This window comes from Sinocyclocheilus grahami, unplaced genomic scaffold, assembly GCF_001515645.1.
Source record: "Sinocyclocheilus grahami isolate Dianchi unplaced genomic scaffold, SAMN03320097.WGS_v1.1 scaffold1020.1, whole genome shotgun sequence".
NCBI classification, from domain to species: Eukaryota; Metazoa; Chordata; class Actinopteri; order Cypriniformes; family Cyprinidae; genus Sinocyclocheilus; species Sinocyclocheilus grahami.
The window spans coordinates 192,539-217,235 of record NW_015506199.1 but is presented as its reverse complement, the minus strand read 5'-3'; the positions used below and the strand labels follow the sequence as shown (position 1 = coordinate 217,235).

Genomic DNA, 24,697 nt, shown 5'->3' with positions numbered 1-24,697 from the left:
GCTACATTTGATTCTTTGGACTTTTCATAGAATTGCTATTTAATTCACAGAAGGCTCCTTGAATGTCCACATGGTGGCACTGCATCTTTAAAGACTGTTGCAGGATGCTAACAGACACAGATAATCATGCATTGGTGAGTGTAACTCCCTCCTCTACATCCTGGATGGAGTGTGCTTTGCATATTACTGTGAGCTAAATGTGAGCCTTTAGCCTGAGAATCCAGCTAGATCTGTGTCCCTGTGTGCATATCATTTTCAAACAGGCGTAACTAGGTGCTTTTGTCTAAAATCTGAGACAAATTTCTCAGACTCTTCTCCTCTGATCTTGGCTTCTGACTGATCGTTTTCAAGCCCCAGTGAGTGGCTTTACCTTAATGAGAACTAACCTTTGTCAGCCGCCTCTACTAACTTCAATAGTCTTTCTGCATAATGAATGCAATCAGATATTTTGCTTTTTAAGAGACAAAACAGAGTGTCATCATCATTACATAGCTGTGTGAAAGCCTAAATGAAAGTCATGCCACCCCACAACTGGTGTGCTGTAATTCATGTTACATGTCATGTCACAATCGAAAAAAGACATATGAAAGGAAGTCACTCTTCTATACGTTTAGAGTGGTCTAGTTCTGAGAAAGTATTAGGTCAACTACTAATCTGTCTGTTCGGTATAAGTTCCACTTCCACTTTCTAATTTGTGTGTATTGTATATTTCCACAAGGGGGCATTTTAGTTTCATTGTATGTACCCCTACTAAAATCTTCTCTGTTTGCTATATGGGCCATTCTACAGTACTACAAACTGCTGTCCCACAACCAAAAATCACATTTAAAAAAGCATTTTAGTATTCAAATCTTAGATGTTTAATAAGATCCTTCTATTATCTATTGAAACCCACAATAATATTTAAAATATTAGTAAGCATATAAAATCATCATTTATTGGGTACTTTCAATTGGGAGGTAGCTGTGCCAAACCCTAACCCCTAAATTTCAACTTATGAAAATGATTAAATCAATTTTGTATTTTTTTTCTATTGTTGATTTCAAAAGTATCTTTTTGATTCTTTTAAAAAGTGAAGTTCAAAAAATATTTATTTTATATTTTCTTTGTAAATTATGAAAATTGATGTAAAAAAAAATGTGTCCTGCATGTGTCCTGTCACTAACGAAACGGTGTATGTGTTAGTCCATTGGCCGAGATTGATTTTAACTACACCCCTAAATTTATGATCAGGAAATATTCCTGTGTCCCCCTCTCTCATAGCTACAAGGTGTGAGTAGATAGGCCCCATCATTTTGAGGTAAATGTGTTCAAAAGTCTGAAATATCTGTGTGTAACTTTAAGGAACGTCACTACCGAACACCTTTTTTGTGCAATTAAGCACACTTTTTTGGGAGTTATTCCATAACATTTAGTTTTTATATGTTTACCACTGTTCAGAACTGTGCTAGCTAACCATGTGCTGATTAGCATCTTTGAGCTACGTTCAAAAGTATCTAAAATTGTCGCTACCGAAATAGTCACGACCGAAACATGTCATCATTGTTTCGGTAGTGACAAAATGGAACACATAATCCTCATATTTGGGGGAAATAAACAATTTTTGTACAGTTATACATTTTTTTTGTATTCGTTTTAGTAGTGTTTTAGTACGTGACTTAAAATTCTGTAATGTGATGTGGTCGCTACCAAAGCATTACTGTCACTACCGAAAATGTGCCACTACCGAAAAGTGAGATGCTTTGTCAAAAATAAAGTTTACTGAATTATCAACTAAGATGTTATAATATTTTTGGTTCAGTGTATATTCAAACTAATGAATCCTTAACTTTGAAATCAATATTATCACCTTTTTGCCTTTTACAAAGAACAACAAATCTCATATATTACACTTGAAATATTGTTCAAAATGTAATTGTTATTGATTTACCTCTGAAAAACCTTCAAATAAAATAGCAAAAAGAATATATTTACAATGTAGATGTAAGCAAAATCTTAATAGGTTAATATAACCCTTCTAATTTAATTATTATTACTGTGTTCCGGTAGTGATAAATTTAGGGAGAGGAAATATTCCAAAACTTCTGAAAATCTGAAAATACAATATGAGAATAAACGGCACAATTAATAGAAATGCGTACCTTTATTATATATATATATATATATATATAGATAGATAGATAGATAGATAGATATTATACAATTTGCATTTGCAAAAAAAATTTTTTCCCAAGACATTTCCAACTCTGACTTTGGACCAGTTCTGTAGAATGGCCATATACAAAAACATTGTTTGATTCTTGTTTGATTCCTGAATACTTTCTCTCATTTTTTACAGGGGTGCTACGGAACCAGGGACCATCCACTCAGACACTCAGCCAGTTCAGTATGAACAAGTTATATTTTCTAGGTAACGTGTTAGGTCCCACTTTATATGAAGTGGCCTTAACTACTATGTACTTGCATTTAAATACCTGCATCATAATTACATCTGTAATTAATTTCTGTAATTACATTTATAATTACACCGTTGACCCATCCCTTACACCTTAACCCACCCTTAAACCTTACCCGTATCCCACCTCATTAGCAGCAGAAGTGTTTTGTGATACAATATGAACACAACAAGTGCATTACTTATTTTTTTATGTAAGTACATAGTAGTTCAGGCCACTCATATGAAGTGGGACCACGTGTTATAACAACTTTATCTATCTGTCTATCTGTCTGTCTAGTGGCTGTTCAATTTTGTCGTTTTTATTTTACTGTTTTACTGTAGTTTTTATTTTACTATACAGTAATTATAATAGTAATTTTCAGAAATACGCAGATAGAAAAAAAAACTATGTTCAATGATCTTTCTGTACATCGTAAGCATAGATTTGTGAAATAAAATATATGGTTTATGGGGTGTAATTTTCCCCATTGTTCTAGTTTATGGTTAACAAATGCTGTTATCCTAATTTTAGGATGCTGTATTTTTAGGATTACTACAGAGATGCATTATATTTGACACCAGATGGTGTAAGAGAGCCAATCTGGGTTTCTGTGATACTGTTTAGTCTCAATAAGCTGCAATGGGGGAGCAAAAAGAGGCTGGAACAAAATGTTCACATGCTGACGCACAGCTCTGTTCTACTCTTTTATGACAGATGGTTACTATACTTATGATGCTTGATTATATTTAAGCTCCCCCAGGTGCATTGTGTCTAAAAATAGAAGGAAAGAGGGAGAGAAAGAAAAGAGATAGCGGGGTTGTGCTTTACATAAAAGAGCTAGAATTGTGAGGAGGCTTTGAATCACATCTTTTGTCGACTTTACATCGGTTGCTTTAATTGGCTGACTGGCCCTTGTGCGTTTAATTCATTAGCATAGCAACACAGCTCTCCTCTCTCTCGCTCTCTCTCTCTCTCTCCTTATTGGGAAGGATGCGGGGGGGCTACGTGCGTGTGGCATTCAGTACGTGAGTGCGTCAAAACGGGAAGCTGGCAGTCTGTGAGAGTGCCTCTTTGTCAAGTGTGTGCGTCAGTCTGAGTCAGATAGCGTCTCATCACGAGTGTGCGTCAGTGCTGTTGCTGAGCAGTCTGCGCTCCGGGGAAAGAGTGAGGAGAATGCACTGAAAAGAAGGGATACAGCGACAAGGGTGATGGAGGAATGGGAGCGAGGAAAGGACAGTGGTTGGCAAATGGGAAGGCATTGGGAGGAACTAGAAACCGACACATGAGTACTTTTAAGTGCACTTTAATATAAATGCCTCTGTTTTGACGACCAAATACACTTATCAGCGACACAAAAGAACACTGATCCACAATGTCCATTCTTCATAAATAGCATATGTCAAGTATGTTTTCATCTCATACGATAGAAATGTCTTCGATATGTACAGACCGTTGTTTGTACAAATGTACAAATGATTACAATCTTTAACCGTTCCGCATCATGCCTAGCTAGAGGCATGTGCACCATGCACCCTGTAAATCAGCATACATACAATAAAATACTTTTTGATTTTTAAACTTAGCATGTAAATAGCTAGAACATAGGAATCAATCCTTTACTTGACCGTAGACAACTCTACGTTAGCATGTCGACACCATGGGAATAGAACCATTCTCAACCCGTGTCGATTAGTAACTGAATAGAAATAGAACCCCATCTGTGTTTTCTCGCTCATTTTTTAAAACAAAACTTTGCTTTGTTTTTTTTAACCCCTCTCAAAAAAGAAGAATCGATCATTCACACAGTCATTGTCACCACTCCACACCGCAAACAGCAAAGTTACGATGTCACCGTGGTATTCACTGAATAAAGGTGCTGTTTCTCTTAGGTCGGCAACCTCTTGATGTGCCAGGCACTCAAGAGTTTAAGCAGATTGCAAGCATTACAAATATTGATGCTGCAAAAGTCCAGTGCAATTCCTTCTAGCCATGCCCATTGGAGTAGCCGGTTGAATGGATTCGTTACTCCGTCACTCAGTAGTAGCTAGAAATAAGTCCAGTAATGTCCGTGCATGCAAAGCCATGCACAATATTTTGTCCTTCTCCCTGGCGGCTTCCGCTGCAGCTTGGGTCCACCGGCCAGTAGGAGAACAATGTGAAAACTTGACTTGTCTTGCACACAAAGTGGAATTTGTTCACATTTGTACATCACATTAAAACACATTTGAAATGATATGTCCAAGAATTGCATTCACAAACTCAAAGCCCAATGTAGTCTTAATTCTGTCATTTATAATACTGTTTCTGACATTACAGTTACTGAGCTGGAAGATTGGAGAGCAAAGTGAATCAGCTGTGGGAAACATGCTGATATTGATACTTTTAGAAACTGGTCACTTTTTGAAATGACCAAATATTGATCTATTATGTGAATACATTCCACACATTGGGTTTTGTGTGTGTGATGCTGGATGACAAGCACTGAGCTATTAGCTATCTGTTGTTTCTTACTGAAAGCTTTTTTCATGTCCTCAAAGTTCACAACTGAGTTTTTTCACTACAAGTGAATACAAATGCAAGTCTGTAAGTCAGTTTACACTTACAAAGTCAGAGCTGTAACTCTCACTCATATAAGCTCGTTACATTATAGCAGAAAGACATAAATTGACCTCTTAGTCCTCTTAGGATTTGTTTAAGACTAGTATATTGCATTGCTACCGAAGGGTTGCACTATTATTAACATGAATGAATGGATAATTAGATGAACAATTGTGAACATGACGATTTACTCTCAATGGATTTGAGGAAGTTCAAGTCTTTTTTGGCATTATATACATTATGTATATATTTATACAGTTAATTAATATTCACTTTTCAGCAAAAGTAGCTCCATGAAATATGACAATATGCCATACTTAATGAAGTAAGTCACAGACTTATTTTAGAACGGAGGATCACTTCCACTCCCATCTGAAAGACAAAAAGAAGGAACGGGGAGAAAATGTTAAAACCAATAACAGTTACTCAGTTTGACAAAAATGACAACAAAGCAAAATGATCAGAAAAAGGTTCAGCTTCTCACCTTTGCGGAAGCACTGTTGCGGTGCATGACTTTGGAGTTGATACAACTCAGGTTGTTGCCCCAGGCCGGGGGCGATCGAGGCACCTGCCCCAAACATGGGTTCCAGGGCGGCCAGCTCCTCGAGGAGGGACTGGGCGCAGGGCAGGCCGGGCGATGCGGGGCTGACAGGCGAGGAGACAGGCAACAAAACTGGGGAGGCGGGGAAGGCAGTCAGCTGCAGTGGTGGAGATGTTGGTATGCTCGTGAACAGAGGCGATGATGCTGCCTCTGTCTCCATGGCAACTTCGCCTGCTGCCTTCCCATCTGCCATGTTGCCTGTGTTGACTGACAACATCATAGCCCCTCGCCCGGCCTCATTGTTACAGTGCGCCGATTGGACGCTACAGAAGGGACCGGCACTCACAGCAGAGACCCCGTCAAAGTGCAAGGGTGGGCACCAGCACTCAGGAGTGGAGGGGGAGGAGGGGGGGCTGGAGTGGGAGGAGGAAGAGGGTGTCGGTGAGAGGGGAGGGGAGGATGTGAGGTCCTGCAGAAGGGTCTCCAAGACACTCTCCTCAAACAGAGAGTCATCATCAGGGAAGATGGGCAGGTCCAGGCCTTTCCAAGACTTGAGTGGGTAGAATTCGCCCAACAGTGGGATTGAATCAAGTCCCATAGAATCAAGAGATGGAGACTGAGAGCGTTCAAAAATGGTGGAAGGAACCAGCTTGGTCAGGAGTGGATCTAGGTAGAAGCCCTCTACTAGTGTGCTGATGTGTTGGGCTAAAAGCGAGATCTCCATTCTCTCTTTTTCTCTTTCACGTAGTGAGGAGAAGAAGGGTAGATTGGGCTGTTTTCCAGGTGAGGCTTCAGGTGTGAGGAGACCTTCTGGTGGGTAAGGTAGCGGCCCATGGGGGACATCAACATACAGCGGACCACGGACTTCTGGTAAAGTCATAACTGTGCAGTCACCATCACCTGGACTGTCAGGAGTAGGAGGGAGTTTCTCATAGAGCGACCCACTGCAAGGCTCCACTGGGAAGAGGATCTCTGTGGTTGGAGATGTTATAGTGAGAGGCAAAATAGTTGAGAGTGTTGTCGTTGGAGGAGGAGGTGGGCTGCCTTGTGGGTTCGTTGGCGCAGATGGAGAAAGAGATGGCGCCATCGTCGTGGTTACTGTTGCAGTTGGAGCAAGAGGAGGTGGTGAGGTAGCCCCGGTAGGATCGAAGCTAAAATGAGGTTCCCCAAAGGGGAAATTGCTTCCACCTAGTTGAGGTGTGTATGGGGGTGTGCACTCAAACTCCTTGGTCTCTTGGGCCTGGGAGGTAGGCACAGGTGGAAGAGGAAGGGGCAAGGCTGGTAGAGGAGGATCTATCTGGAATGCTGGTGGCAGCAGAATATTCTGAGTGAGGAAGTCCAAGTCAGACACTGTTGCAACCGTGACTGGAATGGGAGATGATGCAGAAGCAGGACTGGCCACAGGTTCGCTGGGCTCATGTTGGAAGAAGCTCTCCTCTTCCAAAGAGGAGAGACTGGAACGTGGGCCACTCTCCAGTTGTGCAGGCTCCATTGAGGAGCTGCCACCTTGTTCCTCAGTAGATCCCGCACTGCATGCTGCCGTGCTGAAGTCAAATGACTGACCGGAGAGGCCACTACTTCCTGGTGTAAACACTTGGTCAGGGCTTGAGAGTGTTTCTGGACTCTGTAAGCTTAGGCTTTCTTGTTGGGAAGTGCTTGAGCCCAGCACCAAGGAGAGCTGGGTTTGTTCAGAGCTCAGCTGCTGCCTGACTGACCAAGCCTCTGTCTCACTGTGGCAAAGAGAAAAAGACACAGAATTAATGATATTCTTACTTGTTTCAGCTTTGGTTTTAAGTTTTGACTTTACAGATATAGGCCGAGTCTTACCTGATAATGTAATTGTTACTGACAATAGGGGTTTCCCCAGTTTCCAGCTGCAAGACCATGTAAAGCCAGACCCATGAGTGATCTGCAGTCTCTACACGAACCACCATCTCAGCCCTGCCCTCTCCTCCCTCTCTCACTGTGTGTGGAAAAAAGATGGGTAAGTCAAAACATATTCAACTTCTTGTGAGGTTTTATGTCATGTCTTTGCGGGTGGTCAGAAGTACTTTTTTACAGCAGATGCATATTACTCTGTATTGCTCTTTGTAAGTGTCAAATGTTGATAGGCAACTGTGAGCTAGAAGAGTGCTCATGCTGGGCCTAACCAAGCAAATAAGGGTGAATTTTGTATGTTTAGTCATCCAAGAGTGAGACTCACATAGGCTGCAGTGCTGAGCTGAGGCATGTGAAAGATCCTGAGGATGCAAGAAGCTGTACCAAGATTGGGACCGCAGAGTCTCCACATTTAGACCCAAATAAACATTCACACTGAAAGTTGAAAAAAAGGAAAAATGTAAGAAAAGTTTTATTTTCTTAAAGCATATAATTATTGGTATTTCACAGTTTTATATAAAAAAAAAACACCTAAGGCATTTAACCTTACCTGTTTTGTGCTTCCTGAAGTCTCATGTCACGGCTGTGCTGAGAACGGAAACATGGCAGGAAGAAGCTGCTCTCTAGTGCAGAAGATGAAGGTGGTTCTCTGTCTGGGGCAGTTCCACCTCGGGACGTGTGAGGCTCCAGAGGAGTACAGAAACATACCCACACTGGGTTGGAAGTCCAGTAGGATCCTGGGGAAGACTCGTTGGGAGTTTGTGACAGGCAGCGGGCACGGATTAAAACAAGCTTATTGCCTGCACTCTGCCTACGCACTGATTTGGAGGTGTTGAATCTGCAGCGGAACAGAAGATCTAAGGAGGAAAGGCACGAAAATAATGAACACTTAGAAATCTGATATATATTATGTATCTGTGTGGCATTTTTTTCAAAGATCTTACCTGTGTCAGGTGAAGTTGGAGGCACCAAGTTACTCCTCATAATAAAGTGGTCTGCACTGTCTATTATGTCGTACACGCTGTCCCCTTGAGCGACCAAATCTACCTAAATATTAAAAAAAGAATACACTGTAGGTGAACTTCCTCTTTCATTTATATTGCTTATGAATGGGCTAAAATAACTTGAGATGAAGGGAAGGGGAAGCCTATAAAGATTTAATGAGAATAACTTTTTTTGTCTGCTTGACTCACCATTGAGTGTCCTAGGTGCTCTGAGACACTGTCTGACAGGTACAGTAACTTCCCTTCTCCAGTCAATAGCAGAAGAAAGCCTGGCATCATTTGTACCAACTCATTCAGTTCATGAAATGTGAGGAATCCTGCAGTTTCCTCAGCACTGCTATCTGCAGCTGTATCTGAAAGAAGTAATTTTAAGTGAATAAACTATTACATTTCATTTGTAAAAAAAAGTGAAAGAAAAGATCATCCACGAATGCGATAGCACGATTTTAATTCCAGCACCATGGACAGCGTTTGTGTTTCAGCACCATGGAGAGAAACATCGTTTCAAAGCGCTGTTTGAACTGCATGTTCTTTTGTATCTTAAAAATAGTTCTCTGTATTTTATACGCATAAGCAGCCTAGATAGTGTTAAAAAAAAATAAAGATGCACCTGTTTGCATCAACTCCCGGCAACAAGCGCGTAAAATGAAGTATTGCCTCAACACAAACTCAAATCTATGAAGCTTTGAGGATTACTTAAAAGACTTTTATTCGACTGTTTTTCCAAACAACTGAAATTATATTTACCTTCACTGAAGAAGACAGACTTTCTCGTGTACATGCAAGCCAGCGACATGATATGAAGATAGGAGAGACGAGACTTGTCCGCATCGGAGATGGGCAACAAGTCCTTTAGGTTCCTAATCTCCGCGTTTATCTGGTCTCTTCGAGCTTTCGACGCTCCTTTGGTGGACCGATACATTGTGGTGACTAACGCTGAGGACTCTTTCTGAGCTTCGCTGAAAGTGTTGACTACGGTGCAAGTTGAGAAAAGTGTGAGGCTTCTTCCCAAAAGAGTTTAGGCGCGTTCACAGGTGTGTCATCTCAGCACATGTCCAGAGTACGGATGCTCTTCTCCTTTCACCTGCCTCTCCCGGGTTTCCCCCCGCGGTTCCGCCACAGCGCCTGGCTCAGGTTGCGGACCGGAGGCTGGATGGATCTTTCCTCCGGGTCGGAGATTGAGTCAGTCGGCTGCTGCTGAAGCCGTCTCTCGCCCAGATATCCGGAGTCCGTTAATCTGGTGGAGTAACATTGCAAGCCGGTAACTTATATAGGCTGGGGCTTCACCAGTGTAGGGGGGCTCCCAACGCGCCAACACCGACGTAAAAAAGATACGTTTCATATAAGGATAAGCAATGCTGAAGCTCACTAGTCTCGCCCCTCCCAACCCGCGCGCTCTGACTCTGCTCCGACGTCAGCATCCCCTCTCTCCGCTGATGACGTTGGCTTGAAATCGGGAGCTCCGGCGACGCAAAAAGCCCGATTTGGACAAAACCGAGCAATGGGCGGGGACAGAGAGTGAAACGTAGACGGAGTCACCGCACTCCGGTGTATAGACGTGTACAGAGAAGGGGGGGTTCTGGTTCTGAGCTGCATACGAACGAGATAGAGGAGCACTCTCCCCCAATCCTCTTGTGTGGCATGCTGATTGCCTCCAACCGACCGAGTTCCGATATGATTCAGAAAATGATTTCTGTCTTGTAATCCAATGTCTTGCACTGCATGATCATGCATGGATGCAGAAATGTTTGCATGGAAGCACGGATGCAATCCCTGACATTATTGCTGTAATTTCATGCATCGCTGCGTATTTGCGTCCACATCTGGCAAGCTGTGTGACCACAGAATGAATTCTTCAAGGGATTTCCATTCACAAAATGGCAGATTATAGTAGCATGCGGGACAATGCGCTGCAGTGCTTATGATGACTTTAAATGCAGCAGTGCGTGTGCCCCAGTGAACCAGACGGGGTAACCGAGAACACCGAAATCTCTGCCTAATTATTGTTTCATAAATGCTTTCTCTCTGTCCTTATAAGGGAAACATTGGGCGAGCATAGACAAGGACAACAGCTGTATTGAGTTATGTCTTATGAGATTGTGTGCGTACGGCTACATTGTGGGGAAGAGCCAATGGCTCACTTAGAATCTGTAGTCGCAGTAATAGGGGACACATAATTGGTTGCTTCATTATGAACTTAAGATGCTCCTGTCGAGGGCAGTCTGAATGAGACAGTAAGTTTAAGAATTAAATGGACATCAGGTAGGGTTAGCCATCATGTCTAACTCACTGAAAGGAGTTTGTTCATGAATGATTCTTATCTATCAAAAATGCCAACTGTACCGGGGAAACGTTATATATTTTGTTTAAGTTGCATTACGTAATACATTACAAATGACAAAATGTGCATTGTGGTAAAAGTATTTTAATCGCCTCCATTTTGTTTTAAACATTTTAGTTCAACATGCAACCATATACGAAAAATTAATTTTAAAAATAGAAAATAATTTTGGAAGCAAATAAAAATGCATAAAATATAGGTTAACGACTCTCAAATGTGGTCTCTGTTATCTAATATCAATTGTGATCACAAATCAAATTATAAACCACAAACTGGTGTTAAACTCGAAACCACTCCCTGCTCTCACCTAAATAACATAAAACTCCTGTCAAACAATTGCACATTTATGTCACAAGCTCTACTGATGCCTCTTTACACTCTCTGGACAGTTTGTTCCGTCCATAATGTCCGACAAGCCGAGTGTCCCAGACAGAATCAGTCTAGTGCAGAGCCCTCGCTGCGGTTCTGCCATTCGAGTCGATTCGTTTTCTGAAGTGGACGCGAAATAGCCTGTTCAGTGAAGGTGAGCTATTTTTAGCAACATGCAGAAACTCCAGTGCTTTTAGGAAAGTTATCACAGTGTTATCCTTGTGGCTTGCCGCGGTCATTCAACGATGCAGTAAATCATGCGTTTCATTTTCATTCATGATAAATGACCAGGAGTGCTCATTAAAATGATACACCTTGAGTTTTATACACCTTATTTAAATGTCAGTAATATGCTATTTTAGACGGAATCAAGATGTGTTCGTCATTCATTCACCAGTCCATCAGAGAGGCACGAGCACATCTCTGAAACCTGTTGCGCGTGAATTGAGAGTTTCGCTTCTCTAAAAATAGCCCATGGCTAGTGTCTGACAAACGCACTCAGATTTACCGTCCTCGGCGACACATTTAGTCTTTTTAATCTAACTTTTGTGTTTCGTGGTCAAAAACAGATAGTTGAGCAGGGGTTGAATATTAATAGTCAGTGGGTTATATGATATATGCGTGATAAGCTATCCATTAAACAAAACAAAGCTGGTTTGCTGGCTTTTGTTGGTCTCGGATAGACTAGCGGTTCTTCCAGCACAAATCTCATTTTAAACTAGCTAACAGAAAAGCTTGACCAGGATGGGAGACCATCTTACTGGTTTAGACCGGTTTCAGATGTTCTTTTCAGCAGACTTTACATTAGAGATGTTTTCAAGTTCTTATCACGTTAATACAGAATTTTTGCAGATGTGGTTATAGCGGAAATATCAGGAAGACACTGAATACAAAAGAATCCAGGGAGTGTTGCTATACAAGGGGCCTTAAATTTGCCTCCTGTGTCTCATTATCAGAGTTAATGTCCTGTTTGGTTGGCTCTAAACTATTAACTATTGACTAATTATGTCTGAATTCAATGCAGGATTCATTGAATTAAAGTTTTACATTTTGTTCTTTTTGATGTGATGGAAAAGGCATCTTGTAGATGCTTAGGCTAACTAGGATGCACTCATATTCAGTGGCAGAATCATGCATAAGCTGATGCTGGTTATAGATCAAGCTGATCCCTAATGATCCTTTGTAATTGCAGTGCATCCGTCTGCAGTGCATCCATTCGTGATTAAACCCTGGCAGTGGTCACCCGTTAACAAATTTCACCTCTTAAAATAGTTGGTTGGTTTTTCTGTTCAGCAGGCCCACAGAGTGGTATGTATGTACTAGGTATAGTTTGTATGAATAGCCTCTGCTGTTTTAATATCTTCAAAGCAGAGACAGTACAATATGGAACACCATTGTTGTTGAGGATGTTTCCTTCGGCACCCATTTCTGGTAAATTGGTCGTAATCAATGAGCACCATTGAGTGCAAATTCTGATAAGTTGATGAGTGGTCATCTCCGGTGCATAAAGTGGATGCAAATGCACATGTCAAAGTTTAATCGTAATTGCTCCTCCGTCAGAATGAGAGTGCGAACAGTTTATAAAAACATCACAATAATCCAGTAATCCACAAACAAATCCATCAAGACATTTTAACATGAAACTGTGGCTTCTGGCTAAAATACAAGTCTATAATAACTCTTCATCCAGTGAAAAATTCCATCTGTTGTCGTCTCACATCAAAATCCACCAACATATTAGTTTAAAACAATTTTGGACTGTTTTTGCTTGTAAACAGTGCGTGACCTATGCATATTTCTCTCCTGATTCAGATGAGACTACTGAAGAAGCAACTTTATAGATAGAAGGCTCATATTTTAGCAGGACGCAAAAGTTTGAATTTATAAACATCTTAATGATGGATCTGTTTCTTACAAACATGCATGGAGATGTGTGGGTTACTTAGTGTGATTACTTATTGTGATGTTTTTATCAGTTATTTGAACTCTCATTCTGACGGCACCCATTCACTGCAGAGGATCCATTGGTGAGCAAGTGATGTAATGCTAAATGTTTCCAAATCTGTTGCGATGAAGAAACAAAGTCATCTACATATTGGATGGCTTGAGAGTGAGTATTTTTTATTTTTTTATTTTGATGAACTGTCTTTAATTGCATTTCCTTTATAATTCTAAATTACATACATAAGGTAAAGGCAAGTTGCTATATTTGGTCTTTCCAAAAGTTTTTGTAGAGGTCGTTATGTTACAATCAGGATTTTCTGATCATCTAAAGGCAAAAGATAATAGTTGAGTGCCTGTCGGATGTGAGTAAATGGATAATGCCCAGTATGACATCCCTCTGTTATAGCAGTATGTCCCTAGGAACAGGAAGATGTAATTTAGCCTGTGCCCAGAGAGCACGACTGAGTTGACTCTGCCCACTTGAAGCCTCCTCTGATTTTACACACAGTGGACAAAAATAGCCATGCAGGAAATGGAGAAGTTTCACAATTTTTTGTAAGAATGTGAATTTCTAGTCTTTTCAACCCAATATGAGACTAATTTCAAGACTTGTGTGAAGGCAATTTCAAGATGAGAAAATTAGGGTAAAAATTATTTGCTTTAATGCAAGTTATATTACCCATTATGCCATGCATTAAAATACATATTATGTTTGGAACCAAGTGAGCTAATTCTAAAGTCATCTGTGCAAGTTTAATTCTGCTCTTCCATCAAAGAGTTTTGCAAGTGCACTGAAAGAAGAGTTGCAAAAAATACTTTAATGTGAAACGAAATTGCATTGGCTTCTTGTGTAGCTGAAGTATGCTTGTCCTCTATCTCAAGATTCTTTCTCTCCGCACTGCCGTTTATTTTTACACAGAGAGAATCAAGGTCTTCACTCTGCCTCTTGAAAGAAAGGAGCTAACCTGTCGCCTAGCAACACCTCCCACTCCTGCCAAGCCAGAGGAAGAGAAGAGAGGAAGAGGAAGGACTGAAGCTGTCTATGAAACTGATGAGAGAGACAGAGGTAAAGAGTAGGGTATGGGGTTGCCTTTAAAGTCAAGAGAAGCCAGCTCATCGTGCCAATGTGTGGGCATATCTATGATATCCGTAGCCCACTGAGAGGCCGATGAAGTTGCACCTGTCGTGGCATTTAAATCGTCTAGATTTAAGTATAATAAATTATCTAATGCATTGTTCAGCTGTGCGCTGCTCGATTCATATAAACTATTGTGAGTGAGCAGATGTAACACTCAGACACCCACACACTACCTCCCTCCCTTCCCCATCTCTGTCAGAGATACTTCCCCAGCCTGCAGCCTGGTGGGGGTATTTTTTTCTTTTGCGGTGTATTTTTAGACCCAGAGCTCAGAACAGTGGGAAAATGTGGACTTTTGTTGAAGTATTTCTATCTCTCTTTCATGTTCTGTGAATGGTGACTACTAATTCATGATTTTTTCATTGACAAACGTCAGTGCTTGCTGTAGTTTTGCTTATGTCTTGCCCTTTAAATCACAGTTCTTTCTCTTTTTGTTGAGAAAAATTTCCACCGATCTATTTATAGTCCAGCAAAAGCGTTCTATAATTCCATAAGGTCTTTTTTCCCCTCTTGCTGTTTAAGCTCGCTACTCAATTCCAGCGCTACATGCCAGCACATTGTGCTCCTTTTACGCTCCCTCTCTTTCTCCCTTTGTAAGTTGTTGCTGATGCAAGGTTGCCATGGTGATGTGATGTAGATGTGACATCAAAACAGACCTCAAGCAGCAGATTTTTCCCCTTTCAGTCTGTCGCTCGCTCTCTGTTCTCTCATCTCATTTCATATTAAGCCAAAGGCATTGCATCACAAAACACCTCCGTGAGCTTCTGATCTAAACCCACCTCAGAAATGTAAGAAAGATGTCCTTTTAACTGCACATCCTGCAATTTCTCTTAAAGTAATGCAGCTCTTAGTGACCATAAGAGATCCATTATTCTTCGCCATTCAGGCCTGCCTTTGATAGTAGTGATCAATGATTCAGTGTGTGTGTCTTTCTTTCTCTTTGCCCATCTCTTCGATCTGACTGCAATGTGTTCTCAATGCAACTATAGTCTTTGTAACAGTATTTGTGGTGCCCAGGTTTGTTCTTCATTCTTCTCATCTGTAGCTTTTTATTTGTTGTTGGGATCCACATAAAAAATCTAGGATTTAAAAATCCTTACAAGTCAAAGAAAAGAATTTTCTAAAATGCAAGTGAATATTTTAATCTTTTAATATCTTGTGGACACTTTCTAAGTCAGTAATCAGATGTAATGGGATGTTTATGTTAATTTGTCAGTTCAACAAGTCACTCAAATTGTAATTTGCTGATATACATGTAATTTGTTATATAAAATATGTATGAAATTAGAAAAATGCAAATGCAAGGTCAACAAATCAATGGAAAAACAAGTGAATATGAAGTTTCATAAAGCATTGCATAACTATTAGAAGAGAAGAGAGTGGGCAGAGATGGTTAGAAAGAGGAAGAGAGTGAGCTGCAGGGAGGGAGGGAGAAAGTAAGGTACTTCAGTGCCTTTTTTAGCTCCAGGCTAAAGTTACGATTATTGCTTTTATCCATCCTCAATTTCCCCTTGCCTCTCTCTCTTTGCAAGCAAATATGTTTTTCCCCCCGAGAACGATATTTTCCCCATGATTAGTGCTCATCTCCGCAGCATGAACACTTCCGCACAGTTGGCAGTAGGGAAGCAGAATGGCCTGTGTCATTCACCATGGCTGGATTTGAACAATAGCAAGAGTTTTTTTGGCCCGCTGAATCGTTGATATGAATTTATGAATGGGGAGTCCATTACCTGGCAGTTTTGTTCAACTCACGCTCCAAGTCATCTATGCTGAATGAACATCCTAAGCGCTTATAGGAGTCATATCATGAGGAATCATATTTTCCTTCCAGTACTTAAAAGAGTTCATTATGAAACATACAGTAACTTGCAGAATTCAACTTTCTTACCAGTCCAAAAAGACAACCGCATTTCATCATTTATATCAATCGCATTACATTAGAGCAAGCTGCAAAAATGGTTCGTTCTGAACTTCTTGGACAAACCAAGGAAGTTTAATATAGCTAGAGAGTTTTTTGTTAGCATTCATCTTAAAGCCAAATGCTTGGGTGTGGTTGTTGTTGGCCAATCAATTCTGTCTAAGGGTCAGAGAGAGGATGAAAGGGCTCATGAAAAGATAGATTATGACTGTGTTTGATGCAAAAAATATATGTCAGGTGGGAAATGCAATGTAAATGCATTAAAGGTGCCGGCTTTCCTACATATAGTATTCTCATAGCTTCATAAAATAACTACTGATGTCACAACAATGTCTTACTACCTTTCTGGGCCTTGAACATGGTAGTTGCATTGCTGTCTATGTAGGGTCAGCAAGCTCTTGGATTTCATCAAAAATATCTTAATTTGTGTTGCGAGGTCTTATGGTCTTACAGGTTTGGAATGACATGAGGGTCAGTAATTAATGACAGAATTTAAATTTTTGGGTGAACTACCCCTTTAGGTACTTAAAGTGCAAAGGTACGAAGGTGTACCATTCAGGGTACAAGCTATTTTCTGACTGGTATTGATGAAGGGCAGGACCATAAAAAGTGTTGTGTTTTACAAATGTGCATTATTTATCCCTTTATGCTTTATGAACTGAATGAAGTCATCTAGCCGAGCAGTGGAATGTGAGTGTGATTTGCATTTTTGCAATATGTTGTTAAATCTGCCTGAAGCGTCATTTCGTTTTGCCACAGAAGCTGTTTTTTAACACCCTATGTTAACACTCAGCAGTCAGACTCTCACCCGCAGGCTCATTCATGGTGACGGTCTCTCACACATTACTCATTCACTCATCATGAGAAGACTCACTTTACTGTCTCACTCTCTCAATCTCTGACACAGATAAGCAGCGTTAGTAAGTCCGAAAAAGACGTTTTCCCCCTCTCTTGATGCTCAATTTGAAGCATTAGGCCTCAAATCAAAATATTTGCATCCTTAGGCTATATGTGACCCTGGACCACCACAAAACCTTAAGTCACTGGGGTATATTTGTAGCAATAGCCAAAAATACATAGTTTGGGTCAAAATTATTGATTTTTATTTTATGCCAAAAATCATTAGGATATTAAGGAAATATCATGTTCCATGAAGATATTTTGTAAATTTCCTACTGTAAATATATTAAAGCTTAATTTTTGATTAGTAATATGCATTGCTAAGAACTTCATTTGGACAATTTTAAAGACGATTTTCTCAATCAAATTTTTGCACCCTCAGATTCCAGATTTTCAAATAGTTGTATCTTGGCCAAATATCGTCCCATCCTAACAAACCATACATCAATGGAAAGCTTATTTATTCAGCTTTTTTCAGATTATGTATAAATCTCAATTTCCAAAAATGTACTCCTATGACTGGTTTTGTGGTCCAGGGTCACATATGTGCATGAGATACAGCAAATGACACTCATTATGAGATTGCAACGATGATTCTGAATGCTTAGCGTTTCATGTTTTTACCAATGAAGGAATTCTCTCTTTATTGCCATCCCTCTGCTGGCACGCCCACGCGTCCATGGCAACACATTGTCATATCATAGTAACCACATTTACACTGGCAGAAAAAATTAAGGGTGGGTTGTAGAGGTATCTTTCACTGACCACCATGAGTATGTAGTTTTAAGATGGCTCCTCGTATTCAATGCATTACAATGGTGAGATTATGAAAGTCATTTATCACTAAATTCAGATGGAGTCTGAAAATTAAACCTATATTTTAAGGCTTTGTAATAGAGGTGAAAGCCTATAAAGTACCAGATATTTGCTATAACGTCTTATTTGAAATTACCTGTCGATCCTGATTCTAGTTCCCAGTTTGTGAGCTATTTAATGTAATTAGCCCTCCTCGTTAGGTTCATCTGAATAGCCAATCAGTGGCAGATGAGGTAGATGACTCTTGTTATCAGAGTCACTCCAGCTCAGATGAGGCCCTAATCAAGGAGCGTCTGTAATATTCAGAGGTCAATTTAATTCCCTTAAACAAATGGCCCAATTATCAGTGACCAACATGTGTCCCTTTTCACTCTCCATCTGTGAAAGAGCCCCCTGTCTGCTCTTCTATGGAGATCCTCCTTTATTCGGGATGCAGTGGACTGGAGCTAATGAGACACGCTGGAGCAACTCTGTAAACCCCAATTACCCATTTGAGCATGTTATTCTCCACGCGGACCCTGCTAATGGTCTGCCGAGGGTCGCAAAACATTACAATTGACACTTTTGTTCATAAAGGCTATTTCTGATCTCATATCAGCTTTATTAGACAACCCTGCTGGGAAATCCAGTGTTAGCTGTGTTGATGTTCTTTGAGACATGATAGCTGGTTTTTAGTTTGTGGACATCAGAAAACCAGATACAAACTAGTTATGCTGTTTTATAGGGATAGTTTAGCCAAAAATGAAAATGATGTCATAATTAACTTATTCTTATGTCATTTCAAACCTGTATGACACAAACAACGATATTCTAAAATAATTTTCCAGTGTTTTTAGTGTCTATACAATAAAAGTCAGTGGGGTCCAGTGTTGTTTTGTTCCTCATTAGCTTTAATTTTTGGACAAAAACATTAAAATATATTCTTTACACTCTTAAAATTAAAGGTTCCAAAGGTTTTTTTGTTTGTTTGTTTGTTTTTAATCAATGAACTGTTCCTTAGTTGGTTTTTTTGAGACATGGTGGATGATCAACCACCTAAACCAGCTCCAACTAGTTTAAACTCGATTGTTATCCAGGAGACTGGCATGTTTATTTGGTGTTTATATTTAGGGCTAGATGTAAAATTCTGTTTGCTTTGCCCACCGCCTCCCCACACATGCTTAGCAAATATAGATATCATGAATACTTCTCTGTTGTTTGTAGTTAATGCAGCGGATGTCACAGACGGTAAGTGCTTGTTTTGTAATGGCCTAATGTGTTTGAAAAAGGAGGCGGAGGGCAATAGTGTTTCCTCTTTTCATTCAAAAATAACCATGGATATCCAGGTAAATATAGTGGCTCTCAATGACTGACAGCAGCCGTGTTTGTGGGGAATTTCCTGAGGGGTTCTGTGTCTCAATTAATGTGCGCACTCAGGCATGAAGGAAAAACTCTCGTTCCTGGCTATAAAAAAGCATTCGTTCCTGGCTGTGCAAACTGCAAAGAAATAACCAGATCAGCAGTTTTTTGGATTTGCCTACACTTTTAGCCACACAGTTTCACTGTGGTGAGGACAAAATGAGAGATTGCAGACACAGCATTGAGAATCACTTTCCCAGCAAGAAAGTGATGAATTAATACAGGCTGAACAGAATGCAGAAAGCTGCCATTTTGAAAAACCATTTTGTTTTTGGTTGAATGACAACCACATTTAGCATCAGCGAATGGGGAACGTTCTCAGAATGTTGTTTCACATAACATTAGTAGACACAAAAATATTTATACATTGTTAATGGAACGTTTTTTTTTTCTGAAACCGTTTAGTTGGACGTCAGTCTAATGTTTGTTTTTTTTTTTTAAGTTACTACCTGGTTACATTTAGAAATTAACATTCCTAGAAAGTTTGTAAAAGGATACAATTCCAACGTTTAAAAAAATGGAACATTTGAACATTCTGACAACATTCTGAAAACGCTTTCATAACTTAATGAGAACATTTTTTGTTAGTGGTGTCCATAGCCAGCAGTCAGTTCAAAAGTTAGCAAAATTCACATTATTCTAAATAGATGATCAGAAAGGGCATTCAATCCTGGGACATCCGGTCCATTCCCACTCCACCCACTCACCTGTTCCTGACCCATAAATGAGGTCACAATTGGCTTGAACTGTGGAGTGTCCCTCCACTCCATAGGACACCATGACACATAAGTCTCTATATAAAATATTTTCACACGCTCATGGATTGATGCATAGATACACACACACACACACACTTTTCTCAAGGACACCTCCACATGCGGAGGCATATTGGCATAGCTCATCAGCCCTCCTCTCTCTCTCTCTCTCTCTCCATGCCTGCTGGGTGGGTACAGCACATCTCGTTCCTGCGTTTGGCTCACAGTTGGGTTTACCGTTTGTCTGCCGTCCAGCAGGAAACGGCGTGAGAATGCCACGTTCTCACCCACATACATCCCCGTCACCCACTTCCTAAAGAACACGTCTCTATCATGATCTCTGCTATGAGGTAATGATCGAAACAACCTGCTGGTGCCATCTGTGTCCGTCTGCGTTTATCAATGAATGTGCCCATCGAATTACTCACCTAGAATCTCAGGTGTGTATGTGTGCGTGACCGACTGTATGGTTGTATAAGACGCTGTTCACAGTTGTACAGTCTAGCCCGGGAACATGTAGCCACTCAGTTCACAGGAAGAAGGTAGAGAATCTGGTTCACTGGACAATTAGGTTACAAAACCAGCTGCAAGATTCCATCACTTCAAGTTGTGTCTATTTTGGGCCTTGGACTCGGTGTGCTGCACTGCCCCCATGTGGCAGACCAGAGTCAGTTTCTAGACCTGTGATTATGTAAGACGTTGCAGGGAATGAGTCATAATTGGGTTGTTTCAGAGAGGGTAGAACTGTGTGTGTTTGTTGGCACAGAGCACTGGAGACGGGCGAACAATGCTGGGGACGATGAAACGTGAAAGTGGGTATTTTTTAAGGGGAGGGAGGGAGGAGGCGGGGGGGATGCAATAAACATACAATTTCTCAAGAGCGATTTTTTTAAGGGGACACAAATAATACAGCTAAAATTGTACTTGTAAGGCTATGTATACACTGAGGAAAGCCTCACTACTAGGCCTATTAGTGCAGCAGGGAAACTAGACAACTTCAAGCTGCTGTGGTCGCTCCGACGCTCGTGTCCGTTCGTTGTATCTGTCACACTGTTGCCAAGTCCGCGGTTTTCCAGTGGAATTGGGCTACTTTATCACTGTTGCCGCGGGTTGTCTTTAATTGCATTTCCTTTATAATTCTAAATTACATACATAAGGTAAAGGCAAGTTGCTATATTTGGTCTTTCCAAAAGTTTTTGTAGAGGTCGTTATGTTACAATCAGGATTTTCTGATCATCTAAAGGCAAAAGATAATAGTTGAGTGCCTGTCGGATGTGAGTAAATGGATAATGCCCAGTATGACATCCCTCTGTTATAGCAGTATGTCCCTAGGAACAGGAAGATGTAATTTAGCCTGTGCCCAGAGAGCACGACTGAGTTGACTCTGCCCACTTGAAGCCTCCTCTGATTTTACACACAGTGGACAAAAATAGCCATGCAGGAAATGGAGAAGTTTCACAATTTTTTGTAAGAATGTGAATTTCTAGTCTTTTCAACCCAATATGAGACTAATTTCAAGACTTGTGTGAAGGCAATTTCAAGATGAGAAAATTAGGGTAAAAATTATTTGCTTTAATGCAAGTTATATTACCCATTATGCCATGCATTAAAATACATATTATGTTTGGAACCAAGTGAGCTAATTCTAAAGTCATCTGTGCAAGTTTAATTCTGCTCTTCCATCAAAGAGTTTTGCAAGTGCACTGAAAGAAGAGTTGCAAAAAATACTTTAATGTGAAACGAAATTGCATTGGCTTCTTGTGTAGCTGAAGTATGCTTGTCCTCTATCTCAAGATTCTTTCTCTCCGCACTGCCGTTTATTTTTACACAGAGAGAATCAAGGTCTTCACTCTGCCTCTTGAAAGAAAGGAGCTAACCTGTCGCCTAGCAACACCTCCCACTCCTGCCAAGCCAGAGGAAGAGAAGAGAGGAAGAGGAAGGACTGAAGCTGTCTATGAAACTGATGAGAGAGACAGAGGTAAAGAGTAGGGTATGGGGTTGCCTTTAAAGTCAAGAGAAGCCAGCTCATCGTGCCAATGTGTGGGCATATCTATGATATCCGTAGCCCACTGAGAGGCCGATGAAGTTGCACCTGTCGTGGCATTTAAATCGTCTAGATTTAAGTATAATAAATTATCTAATGCATTGTTCAGCTGTGCGCTGCTCGATTCATATAAACTATTGTGAGTGAGCAGATGTAACACTCAGACACCCACACACTACCTCCCTCCCTTCCCCATCTCTGTCAGAGATACTTCCCCAGCCTGCAGCCTGGTGGGGTTTTTTTTTTCTTTTGCGGTGTATTTTTAGACCCAGAGCTCAGAACAGTGGGAAAATGTGGACTTTTGTTGAAGTATTTCTATCTCTCTTTCAGGTTCTGTGAATGGTGACTACTAATTCATGATTTTTTTCATTGACAAACATCAGTGCTTGCTGTAGTTTTGCTTATGTCTTGCCCTTTAAATCACAGTTCTTTCTCTTTTTGTTGAGAAAAATTTCCACCGATCTATTTATAGTCCAGCAAAAGCGTTCTATAATTCCATAAGGTCTTTTTTCCCCTCTTGCTGTTTAAGCTCGCTACTCAATTCCAGCGCTACATGCCAGCACATTGTGCTCCTTTTACGCTCCCTCTCTTTCTCCCTTTGTAAGTTGTTGCTGATGCAAGGTTGCCATGGTGATGTGATGTAGATGTGACATCAAAACAGACCTCAAGCAGCAGATTTTTCCCCTTTCAGTCTGTCGCTCGCTCTCTGTTCTCTCATCTCATTTCATATTAAGCCAAAGGCATTGCATCACAAAACACCTCCGTGAGCTTCTGATCTAAACCCACCTCAGAAATGTAAGAAAGATGTCCTTTTAACTGCACATCCTGCAATTTCTCTTAAAGTAATGCAGCTCTTAGTGACCATAAGAGATCCATTATTCTTCGCCATTCAGGCCTGCCTTTGATAGTAGTGATCAATGATTCAGTGTGTGTGTCTTTCTTTCTCTTTGCCCATCTCTTCGATCTGACTGCAATGTGTTCTCAATGCAACTATAGTCTTTGTAACAGTATTTGTGGTGCCCAGGTTTGTTCTTCATTCTTCTCATCTGTAGCTTTTTATTTGTTGTTGGGATCCACATAAAAAATCTAGGATTTAAAAATCCTTACAAGTCAAAGAAAAGAATTTTCTAAAATGCAAGTGAATATTTTAATCTTTTAATATCTTGTGGACACTTTCTAAGTCAGTAATCAGATGTAATGGGATGTTTATGTTAATTTGTCAGTTCAACAAGTCACTCAAATTGTAATTTGCTGATATACATGTAATTTGTTATATAAAATATGTATGAAATTAGAAAAATGCAAATGCAAGGTCAACAAATCAATGGAAAAACAAGTGAATATGAAGTTTCATAAAGCATTGCATAACTATTAGAAGAGAAGAGAGTGGGCAGAGATGGTTAGAAAGAGGAAGAGAGTGAGCTGCAGGGAGGGAGGGAGAAAGTAAGGTACTTCAGTGCCTTTTTTAGCTCCAGGCTAAAGTTACGATTATTGCTTTTATCCATCCTCAATTTCCCCTTGCCTCTCTCTCTTTGCAAGCAAATATGTTTTTCCCCCTGAGAACGATATTTTCCCCATGATTAGTGCTCATCTCCGCAGCATGAACACTTCCGCACAGTTGGCAGTAGGGAAGCAGAATGGCCTGTGTCATTCACCATGCTGTGGTCGCTCCGACGCTCGTGTCCGTTCGTTGTATCTGTCACACTGTTGCCAAGTCCGCGGTTTTCCAGTGGAATTGGGCTACTTTATCACTGTTGCCGCGGGTTGTTTTTCATATCCGCGGGTTGAAGCGACCCCAATAACGTGTATTTTAGTCCCCGGAACGCGATTTTTATCGGGGGACCCCCTCGAAACGCGGTTAGTTTGGGCTAGTTTTGGATAGCAATTGGGCGGGGTTTGTTGCGAAAACCTGGCAACCCTGTCCGTCAAGCAGGTAACGTTATTATTGCTAACATAGCGACTCATCGAAAAATATATTGGCATCATATGTATTAAAGAGAAAATAATCTCTTCATCCGATGTTTATGTGAATAAAATGGCCTTGACAGCCTTGGAGTTCCACAACTATTGACTTTATTCTCTCTCACGTGTGTGTGTGTGGGGTAAGGCTGAATCGATTCCGAGGCTTTGGGAATTGAGAGTCGATTCCAAAGGTTGGAATTCCTCCATCAAGGGGAATCGACTCCTCAATAGATTCCTCTAATCTAAAAAAAACAAGAGTCGTAAACAACAGTGAGGAATCGACTCTTGGAATCGAATCCCATCGATTCTAGATGCGGGAATCAGAATTGGACTCGATTCCGAAAATTTCGTATGTGTGTATTGTATTGTATTGTAACCCAGTACAGTACAATACAATACAATAATGCACAATAATATACAGTATAATTATAATTCTGATCTATAATACCATTTGTCAACTTCAAATAAAAGAACAATACTATATATATATATATATATACACACACATTTAAGAAAATAAAATAAAAAATAAAAAAGACAAATGCATACAACAACATTTCAAAACTAAAACATTTAAATGAAAACAAAAAAAAAGCTAAAAACAATTAAAAAATATGAAAAGAACAAAAGGTATGAGTATAATAATGATTCTA

At 40.4% G+C, this 24,697-nt stretch overlaps 1 protein-coding gene and 2 long non-coding RNA genes across 3 annotated transcripts; 2 read left to right on the top strand and 1 right to left on the bottom strand.

The window, feature by feature from the left end:
- LOC107565720 (uncharacterized) lies at positions 1 to 8,098 on the top strand. The gene is made up of 5 exons (XR_001606412.1): positions 1 to 134; positions 2,339 to 2,410; positions 7,433 to 7,561; positions 7,760 to 7,915; positions 8,026 to 8,098. It is a non-coding gene; the product is annotated as an uncharacterized lncRNA (long non-coding RNA).
- Positions 3,607 to 9,685, bottom strand: LOC107565719 (neuronal PAS domain-containing protein 4). Its single transcript, XM_016250983.1, has 8 exons — positions 9,207 to 9,685; positions 8,649 to 8,812; positions 8,400 to 8,502; positions 8,006 to 8,312; positions 7,781 to 7,890; positions 7,405 to 7,540; positions 5,521 to 7,307; positions 3,607 to 5,408 (listed from the first exon to the last, which is right to left on the bottom strand). The coding sequence occupies exons 1-8, from the start codon at positions 9,379 to 9,381 to the stop codon at positions 5,380 to 5,382; spliced, it is 2,811 nt and encodes a 936-aa protein (XP_016106469.1). The 5' UTR covers positions 9,382 to 9,685; the 3' UTR covers positions 3,607 to 5,379.
- Positions 9,686 to 11,285: 1,600 nt separating this feature from the next.
- On the top strand, positions 11,286 to 14,186 carry LOC107565711 (uncharacterized). The gene is made up of 2 exons (XR_001606411.1): positions 11,286 to 11,323; positions 14,033 to 14,186. It is a non-coding gene; the product is annotated as an uncharacterized lncRNA (long non-coding RNA).
- Positions 14,187 to 24,697: the final 10,511 nt, after the last annotated feature.

Excerpts from the sequence above, each read along its gene's own strand:
- LOC107565719 (XM_016250983.1), bottom strand. The coding sequence starts at position 9,381 with ATGTATCGGTCCACCAAAGGAGCGTCGAAAGCTCGAAGAGACCAGATA. Across the intron at positions 8,503-8,648 it reads AGCACCTAGGACACTCAATG|GTAGATTTGGTCGCTCAAGG; the intron begins GTGAGTCAAGCA and ends TTTAATATTTAG. Across the intron at positions 7,308-7,404 it reads AGTAACAATTACATTATCAG|TGAGACAGAGGCTTGGTCAG; the intron begins GTAAGACTCGGC and ends TCTTTGCCACAG.